Genomic DNA, 15,008 nt, shown 5'->3' with positions numbered 1-15,008 from the left:
TAGGGGCAGATTTAACACATTATTAGAGGTGACTCATAAATATAAATTAGATTGTTTACAATTAATAATTTCTAAAAATGTTTCTATGGTTCGGTTCCGACTTTTATAAAATGTTAAATGTACAATTATAATTTTGTTGTTAAAATATTACTTTTTAGCTATATAATTTTGAATTCAAATTTCAACTACCTTATATTATGTATTTTACATTTAGACCAGCTTCCAATTCAAATTTTCTAGTTCCACTGAAATTATCCGATCTTTTCGAATGAAGAAAATTATTTGGGATTGAGTTGGGAAAATCCGCATCATTCCATATACTTGAGGTGCAATTAATAAATAATCTAGATCATCTTTTCGACTATGGTATGAATTTCGAAATGAATCTCTATTGTAATATAGTTCCAATCAAATGCGGAGCTATTTTCAAGAAATGCGAGTCAATTGATCCTATTTATTTTGATTTTTTTTTTATACTTATACACGATTTTCTATACAGTATAGGTTAAAATGTTATAGATACAATAATATTGACCTCTATTGGTAGCATGAAAATTTGATATGACTAATTCTAATTCATGTTTGACCTCAATATCCACCTTGATTACAATATACATTCAATTCATTTTTGGTTCGCGCGCATGAGACTAAATCTAGACTATTATCTTTTGTGCAATAGCCTCATGTATCTGTGGAGATACGGATTCGAAGTGGGAGATATCTATCAGCCCCAATGAATATAAACCAGGTTCAGAACCTGACATTGGCGTCAGATTTCAGATATTTAGAAGGTCCCTTCGGAGTTCGGTGGCATTGTGGGACCCAAGGGCGATGCCTGGCTCATGGGCAGCCCCACTGAGTGAATAGGTTTATACCACGTTCACACAGAGAGAGAGATTTAGAAGGTCCCACATATATATAGCGGCATGGTGGGGCCCTGGAGCAATGGTGGGCTCATGGGCTGCACGTCACAGTCAATATTGCATGCAAACCACTCATTGACACGTTGCAGATATCACCTTGCCCCTCTGGGCTTTCATGCGATCAATCATCACTTCTCCTCGGTTACATCGAGCCACATGGCGTGCCACGTACGTACACGCTATTTCTGACAAGACACATCATGCTATGGAGGCTGACACGTGTCGCGCGACTAAGCCGTTCTCGATTCGCTGCGAATTCCTTACGAGCCGAGTTACATCTCGTGAATATCAATTGTCAGCGCAGATTTCAACATGAAATTCCGACATAATATATATCTAGCAGGACTCAGGTCGGAAGCGAGAGTCACTGCAGAGTGGGTCCCATATAACTCTAGACTCAAAATCATTTTAATCCTAAACTCTTTAACAGTAACTGGATCCACTCCGCAGTGACTCTAGGGCAGGAGATCTGATTTCACTCAGGTCACCTGACAGTTCGGCACCGATTGAAAATAAATGTAGACCGTCTATTTCAATTGTATTGAGTTAGGTACCGGTACCGGTACCGTCATCCGCTCACTGGTGCAGTGGGATTGATATAGTGTTCTTCTCAGAAGAACCAGAGTTCAAATCTTGCTAGGAGCAAGAATAGTGTGGGTGTGTTGTGGAGGTAGAATGCCTACAGATTGTGATAAAAAAAAAAAAGTCAGGTACCTGAAAAGATAGGTACGGATTCAAAATTTCTATCAGAATTTCCACCGGATGAGACTTGACTGAGCATTTCCAAGTTGTCTTAATTCGGCATGATTTTCGATCATAATTAAGTCCTTGAACATCAAAATTAAGTCAAATTTGTTAAATCTTCTCATTAAACAACTTATGTCTCTTTGAGAAAAATTGTAATTGTTTAGTTGACATGATCCTTTTAGTAGATAATATATATGTGCATACACGATCTTGCTCATTTGGTGAATATTGATATATGGGTGGTCTTAGAGCGGAATTATAAGGAGGATCATGTTCGGCATTATTCACTTAATTCAAAACAACTATATATTAGAGCTAAGCTAGATTTGATTTGTTGTGATTTTTGTGAAGATGAATTAATTAGAAATTGTAAAGGACATTTTTCCTTTAAAAAACAAATCTACTTTTTACTCAAAAAAAAAAAATTATTGCAATTTTGTTCCATATTTAATTACAATTCGGTAGATATTTTTTTTAGCAATTCTAATTAATAAAAAATTTAACTTATTTTAATTTCCAATATCATCAACTAAAATAATTGTTTTATAATTTAATACACTTCAACGTGACAACTAATCCGATTTGCTGTTATCCAATAACCTGGCTGCTGTCTTCAATTGACAATTGTGCTTTATAATTATTTTTATTATAATACAAAATTTTAAATTAGATATTTAAGTGTTTTCTGAGAGAGGACACATCACTGTGGAGTGGGGAAATTACAGAGAGGTCCTTTGACTATTGGTTATTTTTTGGTTATTTTGGATATGTTTGTTTATTTTTTGATCCTTTGAATATACCTGTATGTAATTATTTAATCGTTTGACCTTTTAATAATTAATAATTATATATGTAAGACTTCTCTTAATATAATTAAGATATTTTGTTGAATTATATTAGTCAGCAATTTGCACATACTATATATATAATTAATAATATAAAACATTTTAATTGCTATGTAAGCATGACATTTATAATTGAATTTAATGGATGGAACAATCTGTATTTTTACAATATTAACTTGCTCGCATGTCTATCAAAATTTTAGATTTTTTTTTTAAATTTTCTATAGAACTTCAAAATTATATAATTTCCCATAAAATATATTTCAGAATATTTTTTTCGTCTAGTTAGGATAATCTTAATAAAATTGTTTCCTTTCATCTTAAATTTTTTATCGAGAATTAAAATTAAAATTTTATCTGTATTTCTCATAAAGAGCTAAAATTTTTCCTTTATTATTTTTTTCTAGTTTTGGGTTGGAGGGTGAGTGTAAAATATTAATTTGGTGATCAAGCTAAATCGCTGACTTAAGTGAATTGTAATAAAAAAAAATCCCAATTAAATAAATAAGAGAAAAATATAAGAGGTACATAAATAATTAAATATTAATAAGTACACAAATAATTTTAATAGGAAAGTAAGATTTTTTACAAGTTTGTGGGTACATAAGAAATTATTTTTTTGTAACCATTATAATTAAATATCTGATACATTCAACAATTCATTTACAAATTTCTTTAAAAAACATCCATTTAAAATTTATGCTAGATTTTTTTTTATATACTACATCTAAACAGTTGTACAGATTTTTTTTTTTTTTTTTTTGTTGGGGGGGTGGGGGGGGGGGGGGGGGGGGGCTAAAAGCCCATAGGCAAGTTGCGCAGAATTTTGAAAAGTTTAAATTGTGGTTTATATATACAGTCAGAATATTTAAATTATAAAATGAATCATTATTAAATGGAAACTAAATAAAATATTTTTATCAAATCAATACAGAATTGTTGAGATTGGTCTTATAATATCTTACTATATGCCTCTCATTGAGCCAAAAAGGGCATTTGCCCTTCCCTGCCTCAATTTTTTTTTAATTATGATTTTATCTATATGTTTTTTGTCAGAAAAAAAATAAAAAATACATATTTAAGATGCAAAAACTCTTAAATTTATGCTTTTAGTCCTTTTTTTTTTCTCAAAATATGTTTATCTTTTTAGGCTTTTATTATAGAAAATATGTAAAATATACTTAATATTCAAAATAATTATAAGTAAATGAGAACACAATATAAAAAGAACCATCATAATTTTTGTACTTGTAAGCAGTGGCAGAACTATGTACAAGCAAAGGGGGGCCAGGCATCCCCCAACTTATCAGAAGTTGCTTATTGGGTGGTTATTTTCATATGGTTTTTTATAAATGCATACCGATTGGCACCTCCTATGCGGTTGTTCTTTTGTCTTTCGATGGCTCCCCCCCCCCCTCCCCCGCCAAATTCAAATCCTGGTTCCGCCCCTGCTTGTAAGCTTCATGAACTTAATTTGTAAACCAAAACATTTTTACAAGAATGAAAAAAGGTAAAAAAATAAAAATACAAAAAAAAAAAACTTCTTCCTCTCACCATATGATATCTCATATCTAGGCCGCAATATAACACACAAAAACCATCCAAAATTGAAAAAACTGGATATTTCCATTGCACCATCACTGGAGAGAACAAGTTTCAGTTGATTAGATTTCCTGTTTCCTTCTCAAAATGGCCAAGCCTGTAATCAGCCAGTCTGGTTTTGTAAGCTGCTCTCTTGTACTCTCCCCATGTGAACTCTCTGTACATGCTCTCTTCTCCATCTTCCATTAATTCAGGTAAGGGTGTGATACTCTGACTGACAGGTGGGCCCGCAAAATATATCATAGATAATCTTGATCTGTGATCTTGCGCCACTACCCGGTGCCTTGCGCTCTTAAATCTACCGTTTGTAAGTACCTATAACATTTTTGTACATATTATTAGTTAATTATATTAGTATATATTTGATAACAATAAAATATTATAACTATGTTAGGTTGTATTTTATGTTTGGTGCAATTTAAAAACTAATTAGTTAAGTGATTTGAAAATTGATAATTTTATTTTATTTACTACTTGATCCATATTTTTTTAAAATTACATTAAATTTAATATACAATATATCTAAACTATCAAGAAAAAAAATTAATTGTCAATTATATCTTATGTGCTATATGCAGTGTGTATTCTAAATTATTTTTTGGTTGAATTAAAAAATAATAATTATATAGTACAAACCTGTAATGAGTCACCAACAATAACAAAAAAGGAATTAGGATCTGGTGGAGCTGATATCCATCTCCCATCTCTTAGTGCAAATTGCAATCCCCCAACACTATTGGATCTCAAAATGGATATCAATTGCGGGTCAGTGTGCTCTCCGAACCCGGTAAGCCCGGATTTCAAACGGGGACATGGAGGGTAATGGTTTAGCCTCAATATTTGATCACTATTTTCATTTGTTATGAGACTGCTTAATGCATCTCTGGATTCAATTAGCAGCCCCTTTGCAATTTGTTGCAATAGTTGAGATGCTAAATTTCTCATTGCTGATATGTATTCATTCAATGCAGAGCTGAAAAAAATGAAAAAAAAATTATTATTAATAATAATACTAAATAAATATATAAATGAATATTATAATAATTATTATTATAAAGAAAGCATCTTTAGATACAAGGATTTTTTTTTTTTATTAATCAACTAATATATATATATCCATGCTATGTCAATATTGTGGTTGTTATTGGTAACAACTTATATACCAATTACCACGTGGGAGCCACATGTTACTATTGGATATGAAATAAGGTTTTAATGTGACCATAAAAAATTGAGGAGATTTTAGTTTGGACCCATATCAAAGCTCTCAATATATAAAACGACTTGGTTTGGCATTATGTAAAATTTTTATTTTGCTGATATCATGAGAAAAAATTTATAACTCTTTATCATGTTCATGATGATGCAAGAACTTAGACAAAAATATTTATTTGATATGAATATGTCCGTACAAATTCAAAAAACAAAAATGCAATCCTACCCAAAAAAAGGTACAATATATTAATTATATTGTGCTCACCAAAACTTGTTATAAGAAGCTTGAAAAGAAGGCATGGAAACATGATCAACAGCACCATTTTTTATTGCAAATAGAAGATACTCTAACCAACCAACATCACCATTCGGCCCGATCCGCTTGTTATCATACCCGAACGGCACCTTCGTAGACCCGCATTTCTCTTTCTCATATTGAGCTAGAGAGAAAAACTGTCTCGCTCTGTCTTCTAATCTCTCGATGAGGTCCATGTCGACGCCATGGTTTGTAACTTTAAAGAACCCAAAGGATTTGCACGCGTTTACAATAGATAGTGTTGATTCAGGCTTCGACAGATCGATAGTGGGAGCATAAGTGAATTGAAGAACTTGTTTTGTGGATTTGAGGGGAGGAATTTGGTCTATGGATGTTGTTGTTAGCACTACCATGTTTTAAGGTTGTGAATTGTGAACTATATATTAGAAGATAAAAGAGAGAGATGTTGTGTTTTTGTGCTCTTTGTTGTGTGTTAGTTATATATGGTGTTATATATATATATATATATATAGATAGCATGTGAGAAAGACTAGGTGGACTGAATCTTTTCCTGAACGGATCTTGTCTATAGGGGTCTCTATCGTTGTTCCAATCTAGCTTTGAGGGGGTTATGTGGAATTTTTTTTTATTACTTGTAAAAATTTGGAAAAGATCATTCCATAATATAAGAGGGTTTTTTTTTTTTTTTTTTTTTCCTGTAGTTAGTAAGCTGAGTATACATCAACGCTACAAAAAAAAAATAAAGCGTCTAAATGGACCAGGCCGGGGTTTACCAGCCTAGGAGGACCCAACAGACAAGAAAACATTGTGGAGAAAATGGGCCGAAACAAAGTTGGCCCAAAAGGCCCAAATATTATAAGCAACTTGATCACTTTTGAATGTTTAATCTCTGAATAGTAATTAAAAAGCCGTTGATCACTTTTGAATAGCAATTTGAATGTTTAACCTTTGATACTATAACGAAAAACTTGTGAGAATAGACTTCCAATTCCATAAGTCATTATCCAATTTTCGACATTATCAGGCTAAAAGAAGAAACAAAAAACTATTGTGTTTTCAGATCAATTACATAAATTATCCTTATATTCATTTCTTCTTCTTCTTCTTTTTCAAAGTCTTTATTTTCAAACAAGTTAAAATAGACTAAAAATAAAACCCAACCGGAATCAACAACACAGGGGCTTCTTAGGAGGTCACCCATTCTAGTACTACTACTACTGCTCAATTCATGAGAATTTTATTTTCATAAAACAAAAAATTGTTTTTTTTACTGCTGGCTCGTCAAGTTTGTCACAAACCCTTCTTTTTACTAGCTTGAAACAGGCTGTGTAAAAACTACACAAACAAAATTCTACTAAGTCAGTACAGAAATAAAAAGAAAAGAAGGGACTCTCAACCTACGGTATCATGTACCGGTCCTCTCCACTAACCCATTAGTGCCAAAATTGGTTTTCTCCCACAAAAAGAGCCCCACAGCGCACCCTCCTGTAACACCCTCTGTACCAGTATCCGTGCCGGTACTGTTTGAAAGATATCATAATAATGATCCTTCTTTATTTGAATCAAATTGATCATGCCTTTAATATCCACTAAGAAATTAAATATCTCACCACAGAAATAATTATCATATGAATGATAATCTAAATTTCCATCTAATTTTGTTGTCGATAATAATAATACGACCAATTTGTTACAAACTGAAAACTTTAAATATTATACTTTTAAATTTTAAATATTGAAATGATAGATAAATACTTTAAAGACCATGCATCTTGTATAATTTCTCCACATTTTTTTCTTTTATAAAATAACTGGACAAAATTTGATATAGCGCCTTATACCTTCCAATATATTATATTTATTATTTTGCATCATGTAGAAATAAAAAATTCATTTGTATGCTGAAAGCCCATAATCATACAGATTGTTTTATATGTAGCATTTAAAAAAAACAATTTAAATTTATGACATTAAATCAACATTTGAAATATAGCAAATTTTTCATTGATGTAAAATGTTATGGTAAAACATTGCTATAAATTGACAGCTTCTCACCCTCCTAGAGAACTTCACCATTGACAACATTTCACTATAGTGCTTCTACTTTTCAAGTATATGTTTGTTTTGCGCCCTGTTTGGAGATCGTAGAGGAAGGAGAGGTGAAGAACAGAAGGGAATGAAATGAAATGGAATGGAAAGGAAATGAAGATTAACATATTTAACTTCTTCATGTTTAAATGATTAATGAGGAAAATAAATTTAACTTTTTTTTTCTGTTTTATTTCTTATTTGGTTGATTAAAATTTAGAAGGTTAATGAGAAATTTAATTGGTTGCTGTTTTATAGGATTGTGACAAAAAACTTAAAAACTTATATTAGAATTATATTTGTAAGATATATAATTGGGCACTTGTGTTATTTTTTTTTTAGATATTTGCAACAAAATTTATTTCCATTCGTTACACTCCAAATTAGGAGGAAACCGATTCTATTGATTACAATGATACAAGATTAAACATTTCACCTCCTGTACCCTTCACCTCCAACATAATTTGTCAACCAAACACGATTCGATAGGAATTTTTCTTTTCTTTCTATTCCCTCCCTTCCTCTACTCCATCCAAACAAGGTAGGGGTGAACAATAGAGTTTCACCCGTATATTATCTTCCTCAGCAAAAAAAAATGTTGTCAGCGATAGGGGTGTCAATGGCACCCTTTTATCCGTTAACTCGATCCGTATCATATTCGAAAATACGGATAAATGTAAGACTTTCTTTCGTTAGCTTATCGGGTACATGTAAGGTTAGCAATTTTTGTTCATTATCTTATCTGTTATCGTGTAATAATTTTTAAAAGTAAAAGTATATATATATAGATATATATTTGTATGAAGATGACACATGATACAATAAAGTTTTGTATTTTATTAAATTTTTATAATACAAATTAGTTGTATTCATTATTATTTTTTTTCTTTTTTCTTATTTTGAAAAATATAATATCGAAAACACAAATCAAGATGTAAATAATACATTTTTATTCGTTTACTCGACCCGTACCGTATTCCAAAAAACGGATAAGGATAAATATTTTTTTCGTTATCATAACGGATACGGGTGTGAAAATATCTCCACCCGACCCATATTGTGCCCGTTGACACCCCTAGTCAGCCACGACGTTTTTGTTGGGTTTCAAAATTTTACTTATTTATTTCTATAGATTTAAATTTAATATTTTTTAACATGTTTCACAAAATCACCCATGTATGAATTTCAAAACATTATTTTTACAAATGACCCACTATTAACCAACTATAACAGATCATAGCATGATGACTAATTAATCAACTAACCACACTATACCTTGCTATAACTGGATATGTAAATAGCATGATAACTTTCTTAATTTCCACCTTTTAGCTAGAGACTTCTTCATTTGATCATATAAATTAAAACCAAAAACACACTAATATTAATGGACTAGGCGGTCCAATGAAATAGCAGCTAGGTAATGATCTTATCAATGAGTGATAAGATAAGTGGATCATCCATTCATCAATAATCCAACAAATGTAATGATCAATTAAAATATGAGAATATATCTATCTCAATCATGCAAGCTTCATATATATTATTACGAGTTGAAAATAAAATAAAATTGCTAATTAAAAACTGTTTCAAAAGCATCTACATCACAACTAGTTTCTAAATAATTATTAATTATCATTTAAAAATTAAAGTTTATGAAATTAATTTTAGAATTTCTATTAAGCCATGTCAGTAACAAATTAAAAAGGAGAAATAATTTAAGCCAATCATTTAGTTAGTGTAGAGTTTACAAACATTTTCATAATAAAAAACTTTAGTGCATAGTTTCTAAATAAAAAACTCTCCCACATCACTAAAACTAAACTATAATATACCACCTCATATTATAATCTCTAATAATACCAGGAATGTAGATGCTCTACAGTGTATATATATTTTATAAAGTGACCCAATTTTTTAGTTTAGATCCAGAACGTCCAATACGAATCCGGATCAATCCAGCCCGAGGTAAAGCGCACGGGATCCCTTTAATTTGATGACACGATTCGAATCTGATGGCTAGATCGAAACTCAAAATTTGGATTTTTAAAATAAATTCGGTGTCTATTTAAGTTATAGAAGTCCGTTTTAAGATTCCATGTCATGTTAAAAAAAATGAACTACGTAAATCTCATTCTCTACACGGGCACCGCATGCAATAAATCTGAACTCTTCCAAATATATTATATATATGCATATGCTACGTACGTACTCTTCTTTATTTTAATTTTTCTTGAAAAAAAAGGTAGCTAGAAATGTTTATTTCATAAATGAAACATGGTGAGTTACATATTACTAGTGTCTGTTCTAAGTCAGCTAAGGATCATACTAAAAAATTAACAAAGAGCAAAATAGAAATGTTTTTTTTTTTTTTTGTTATAATATCCACCAAAAGACAGTGTAGTTATAGAAAAGTAAACTAGAACTAAGCCTCCTACACTGGAGCTGAGGTAAAAGGATTCTAACACTGAATCTATACAAAATTGAATTGAAGTCTTCAGGTATCATTCTGTTAATTAGTGACCCAGCTACTACTCCTATGAGTAAAGGTTGATCTTTACCAGTATCTCTCTGGTAGAGCACCATCTGGTTGTCAGTGGGGTCAGCTCATACCCTTAGTGGGATAGCATAGCATTGAGGTCATCTGGCAATTACCAGTTACTAGCAGCCAATTTGATCCTCTTCTCCATATGTCCTGACCAATATTCAAAAACAGAAATGATCAGTAAAACGAGGAATCTTACTGTTTTAATGGAAGTATCTTGAAAAATAAGTGCATTTGATGTTTCCACAAGATCCAGCACATTACATTGAATATCACTAGAAATGTTCTTTTTCCAAAGTACCTGCCAACTCAAAAATATTAGTACAAGAATATATATATATACGTACTCTTCTTTATATGCGTTATAACTGAGGAAATAAATCTACTGTGATTAATTCCAATGGAATAACTGTTATTCCGATCTCAACCATTCAAATTCGTTGAGATTCGTGTACATATGAAAAAGTTTCTGCATTGTGATTCGTGTATGGAAATCTTTGAATGGTTGAGATCAGAATAACAGGACCCTGTTATTCTATTGGAATCACAGCTAGCAGATTTATTTCCTATAACTGATGATGATTTGGTTGTCGACAACAGTTGTTACCTAATTCGACATTTATATATTGTGACAAAAAGAAGAATATTCCGTAGAATAATTGAACCCCAGTTGGAAGTACTAGCTAGAATTTATTTGTGACAAAAAAAATTAATCATGTTGCCTAGCAAACCAAAAATTATAATCTAATTAATTAACAACTGCAAAGGCCCACTATTAGTCATGCAGCAGTACGGCGACAGTTGCAATAATTAAATTATAAAAAGTGACAAAAGCTTTTTATTTGCTACATCCGGCTGCCAATTGCTTTCAAGGTGCATGTATATATATAGCTTCAAATAAGACCATACATTTCATGAATATAGAGACTGTAGCATCTATAGATATATATATATATATCTTGTACAAGTTTATCCGATCCTTTACTGAAAGAGAGGATGGCGAGATTGAGCATTGATAGAATAGTATATCTTTGCATAATTATCATCTTAATCGTATCATCATCGACTATTTCGAGCTCTGAGGCAAGAGGTCTAGGCCGCAGCGAGGCACGAGTTGATAGATCAAGATCAATAAAGCGAGGAGGAGAAGGAGGAGCAGGACGAGATGACGCCGCTACACATTCCATTACACCGGAGAGGTTAAGTCCTGGTGGACCCGACCCACAACATCACACGAAGTCTGATTAGTACCTCGAATTTTCGTATTGATTTGGAATATTGATCCGAATTCTAATCGAACGGTCCCAATTTTAACAGAGCTTGACTACTACTTTGTGTGGAGTTTCAACTATATATAGTTGATATATATACATGCAATACATTTAAGTTTTATGTTTTGCAGAATATATATTATTTAGTTACAATATGTGTTTCATTTTGCAAGTAACCGTCCACTTAGTCTGGAGTGGACCCACATGGTCTCCGGATGGGGTCCAGCTATCCTTTTGTATTTTGAATTTTAGTAGAGATCGGGACGTTCTGATTAACTTTGTCTTATTTGAAAAAAAATTGTTTCTCTCTGAATGTTTGATTTATAATTCGAGTTAAATTTAAGGTTAAAATTAAAATAAAATTTTTAAATTATGATTGGTAATTAGAATTATAAGTTAGAGAATTAGAAATTATAAGTAGTATTGGAAAGTATAAGTTAAAGCATTGTTTTTTTTTTATCGAGTATCTAATTAGTTAATGAGTTTAAACCCAATTAGCTATTTAAATCTGATTCGATATTTTTTTGCCCCCCTGACGAAAATTCTGGGTCCGCCCCAGCACTTAGTTAATTACTTACCTATGTGAATTATGTGCTAATTAATTTATATAATTAATTAATAATATGGATCCTTACAATGTATATTGATTATAACTTTTAGAGAAATTATTCTAGCACATCATGTTTTATTTATAATTAATGTTTATTATTTACATCATATCATAAGTGCTTGTAATTACTTTTGTTGTGTAAAGTTGCATGCAGCCTGCACTGTAATTAAACTATTAAAGTGTGTTTTTAGTTTCTTTCAAAAATACTAGTCAAGTGCCCACGCGTTGCAGTGGTAACTGATATTATTAAATCACAGTAATTAATTTCAACTAATTATAATCTCATAAATCAATAATTGTATCCCATTACACATAAATCAGAATATACGTTTATTCATCAGATTTTTTTTTTTTTTTGCATTCAAATGACCATAGGCTTACATCCATTTTGAATACACATATTTGATTATAAATATAAAAGATCCCCTAAAATTCATTTAAAAGCTGACCTAATCCTTAAACAACGGGTATGTATATAGACATATACTGCTATATATATAGGGATCTATACATATACTGACACGATATTTATACATATACTAGTATATATATCAGTATTATTTCACATAAAATAAATTGATGATTATTGGTTAAAAAGGCCTCTATGTATATTGTATATATGGTCAGTATTGTATATATGTTGAAGCTAACCTTTTTCAGTTCTAAATAGGGTTAATTGCCAAAATTAAAGAAGCTAGTGACACTCTAGTTAAGATAAGGTACAATTGAAGCATACAATTAAGAAGAGAGCTTATACTTGTTCTTATCAACTAATCGCTCACATAATCGCACTAAACAGAAAGCGTGGCATCATTTAGCGATTAATTCACAAATTAAAACCAAAAGTTAACAAGCTTTAACACTTTCGAAAGAAAGGAAAAATTACTTGTTTCAGTTTCGCAGTCATCTCGATCATGCGCTCTTGGAGCTCCAAGCGGCGTGGGAATGCTGAAATTGAACTAACCATTGATTCATTGCCATGCAGTTGCATGAGAGCGTATTGTGGTTCAGGCGTTCAGCACTCGCACTGCCTCCACCACATTCTCCAACGCGCTACTCACACACTCCTTTCTGTCTATCACTGGCGTGGTTGCGCCACGCATGTATTACAGAATCTCTTTCAGATCTTTCCACCTGCACATTCAAGACACACATCATCAATTCATCATATTATCAGGAAGGGTACAGTTTTATAATAAACCAAAATATTTTTTTTATCTTCAAGTACAATTGTCATCACTAATCATCTTGCACTGCATAACTGAGATAATTTGATCAAGAAAACATCAGTATAAGGTTTGCAATCATCGGCATCCATGGGTTTTCACCAGCCTGAAAATAATGGCAACTTTTCTTAGGCTTAAAGCACATAGAATCCAAAGATAAAGAAGAAGGAAAATAAAAAATTACACTACACTGGAAGCAAGTATTATGAAAAGAAAAACTAACTCTTTGAATGGACCAACTGACTGAAACAATTTTTTGACCTATTTTCTCTGTCTATTTGTCACAATTAGATATCTTTCAAAAATGAAATGACAAAACAATGTACAATTAATGAATAAGTGAAAACATTAGCATTAAAAAACATTGTTCTCATACATAATTTACAATGACAAAAGGGCAACGTACATAATTTCAAAATTCAAAAGGGTCACATATATAATTTTAAGAGAACAACACACAAAACAGATTTTCAAAACCAAATAATACACATTTAGCTCTACACAAGCTTGACATAGCATCTTTTGTTAGCCTTCTTATTACATATAGTTTCTTAACAAAAATATTTCATCATCTATTGGCGTGGTGGGATCTTCTTCGAACTTTTTTTTTTTCTCTTCTAACTCACTCAGAGTTAGATGAATCCCATTCACTTGCAACTATGAGCCTATTCCATATTCCTACAACACAATGCAAAGATGTACATGATGAAAGTAAATGTAATATTCAAGTAACTAATAGATAAAGTCAATAAAATACAACACAAAATTAAAACTTTGTAAGACTTTAAATGATTTCTCAATATATATTACCTCAACATTCCTTGCAAGACCATCCTTGCTTGTCAGAATGCAATAGGGCCATCACTTTATACCTTAAACCCTGCACCATGTCTTAAGCATGGTCTGGCTCACTCGGAGCTTTTCTGCAGCTTCATTTTATGGTTTTCAAAACAGCGGACGGACCAACTCAATAGATAAATCTTCATATTTCTTCCTAAAAGTTATGAAAAAAATTATAATATAGGAAAAAATATAAACAGCAACAAAATGATAGATTCCTGATTTTGGAGGGGCATTTTTTTCTACCGGTGCAGGGTTGACCAAATCGACCTATAGTAAGAAGCATTGAAGTGAAATTATGTTATTTTTTCTTGTAAAATAAAACATATATGATAATAGTAAAATCAATAAATCTTAAATTTATTCAGTACCCTTTCAACGTCAGTAGTTTCTTCAACAATTGGTAAATTAAGATCAGTGCCAAGAACATTTGATCCAAGGGCTCTTTCTAACAATGATTAACAAAAAAATGTCAGTACAATACAGTAATGATGCAATTTATTAAAATAGCTTGTTACAAATACCTTCAATTAATTCGCCAGCTGCTTGCAGTAGCTCCAAGCCATCTAAACCATCCGTGTGCTTGATGGCCATCACGCGTTTGTTTAGTTTCCTAATTGGTGCCATTTTAGACCTACTCCCAATAAAGGAAATATTAATCAGGTGGTTGCATATATAAATGAATGGATTAAAATTAAAATTGAAGGCCTTACAACTTGCTTTTTTTATTTAAATATGGTTTTTTTGCAAAGATATAGGCAGAAACATACAGTAGAAGAAATCATTTGAAAAAAAAATTAGCATAGACATATAGTAAAA

The 15,008-nt window shown here is 31.4% G+C and overlaps 1 protein-coding gene and 1 long non-coding RNA gene across 2 annotated transcripts; both read right to left on the bottom strand.

Annotated features, from left to right (window-relative positions):
• Nucleotides 1-4,062: 4,062 nt before the first annotated feature.
• On the bottom strand, nucleotides 4,063-6,053 carry LOC144563391 (gibberellin 2-beta-dioxygenase 3-like). The gene is made up of 3 exons (XM_078312860.1): nucleotides 5,598-6,053; nucleotides 4,754-5,090; nucleotides 4,063-4,432 (listed from the first exon to the last, which is right to left on the bottom strand). Exons 1-3 carry the CDS (start codon nucleotides 5,999-6,001, stop codon nucleotides 4,172-4,174), a joined length of 1,002 nt encoding a protein of 333 aa, XP_078168986.1. The 5' UTR covers nucleotides 6,002-6,053; the 3' UTR covers nucleotides 4,063-4,171.
• A 7,634-nt stretch (nucleotides 6,054-13,687) lies between these two features.
• Nucleotides 13,688-14,713, bottom strand: LOC144563345 (uncharacterized). The gene is made up of 3 exons (XR_013514328.1): nucleotides 14,561-14,713; nucleotides 14,160-14,459; nucleotides 13,688-14,027 (listed from the first exon to the last, which is right to left on the bottom strand). It is a non-coding gene; the product is annotated as an uncharacterized LOC144563345 (long non-coding RNA).
• Between the last annotated feature and the right edge of the window lie 295 nt (nucleotides 14,714-15,008).

This window comes from Carex rostrata, chromosome 12, assembly GCF_964058835.1.
Source record: "Carex rostrata chromosome 12, lpCarRost1.2, whole genome shotgun sequence".
Lineage (NCBI taxonomy): Eukaryota > Viridiplantae > Streptophyta > Magnoliopsida > Poales > Cyperaceae > Carex > Carex rostrata.
This window is presented reverse-complemented; position numbering and strand designations above follow the sequence as displayed.

Excerpts from the sequence above, each read along its gene's own strand:
- LOC144563391 (XM_078312860.1), bottom strand. The coding sequence starts at position 6,001 with ATGGTAGTGCTAACAACAACATCCATAGACCAAATTCCTCCCCTCAAA. Across the intron at positions 5,091-5,597 it reads GCTTCTTATAACAAGTTTTG|CTCTGCATTGAATGAATACA; the intron begins GTGAGCACAATA and ends CATTTTTTTCAG. Across the intron at positions 4,433-4,753 it reads TTGTTGGTGACTCATTACAG|GTACTTACAAACGGTAGATT; the intron begins GTTTGTACTATA and ends AAAATGTTATAG.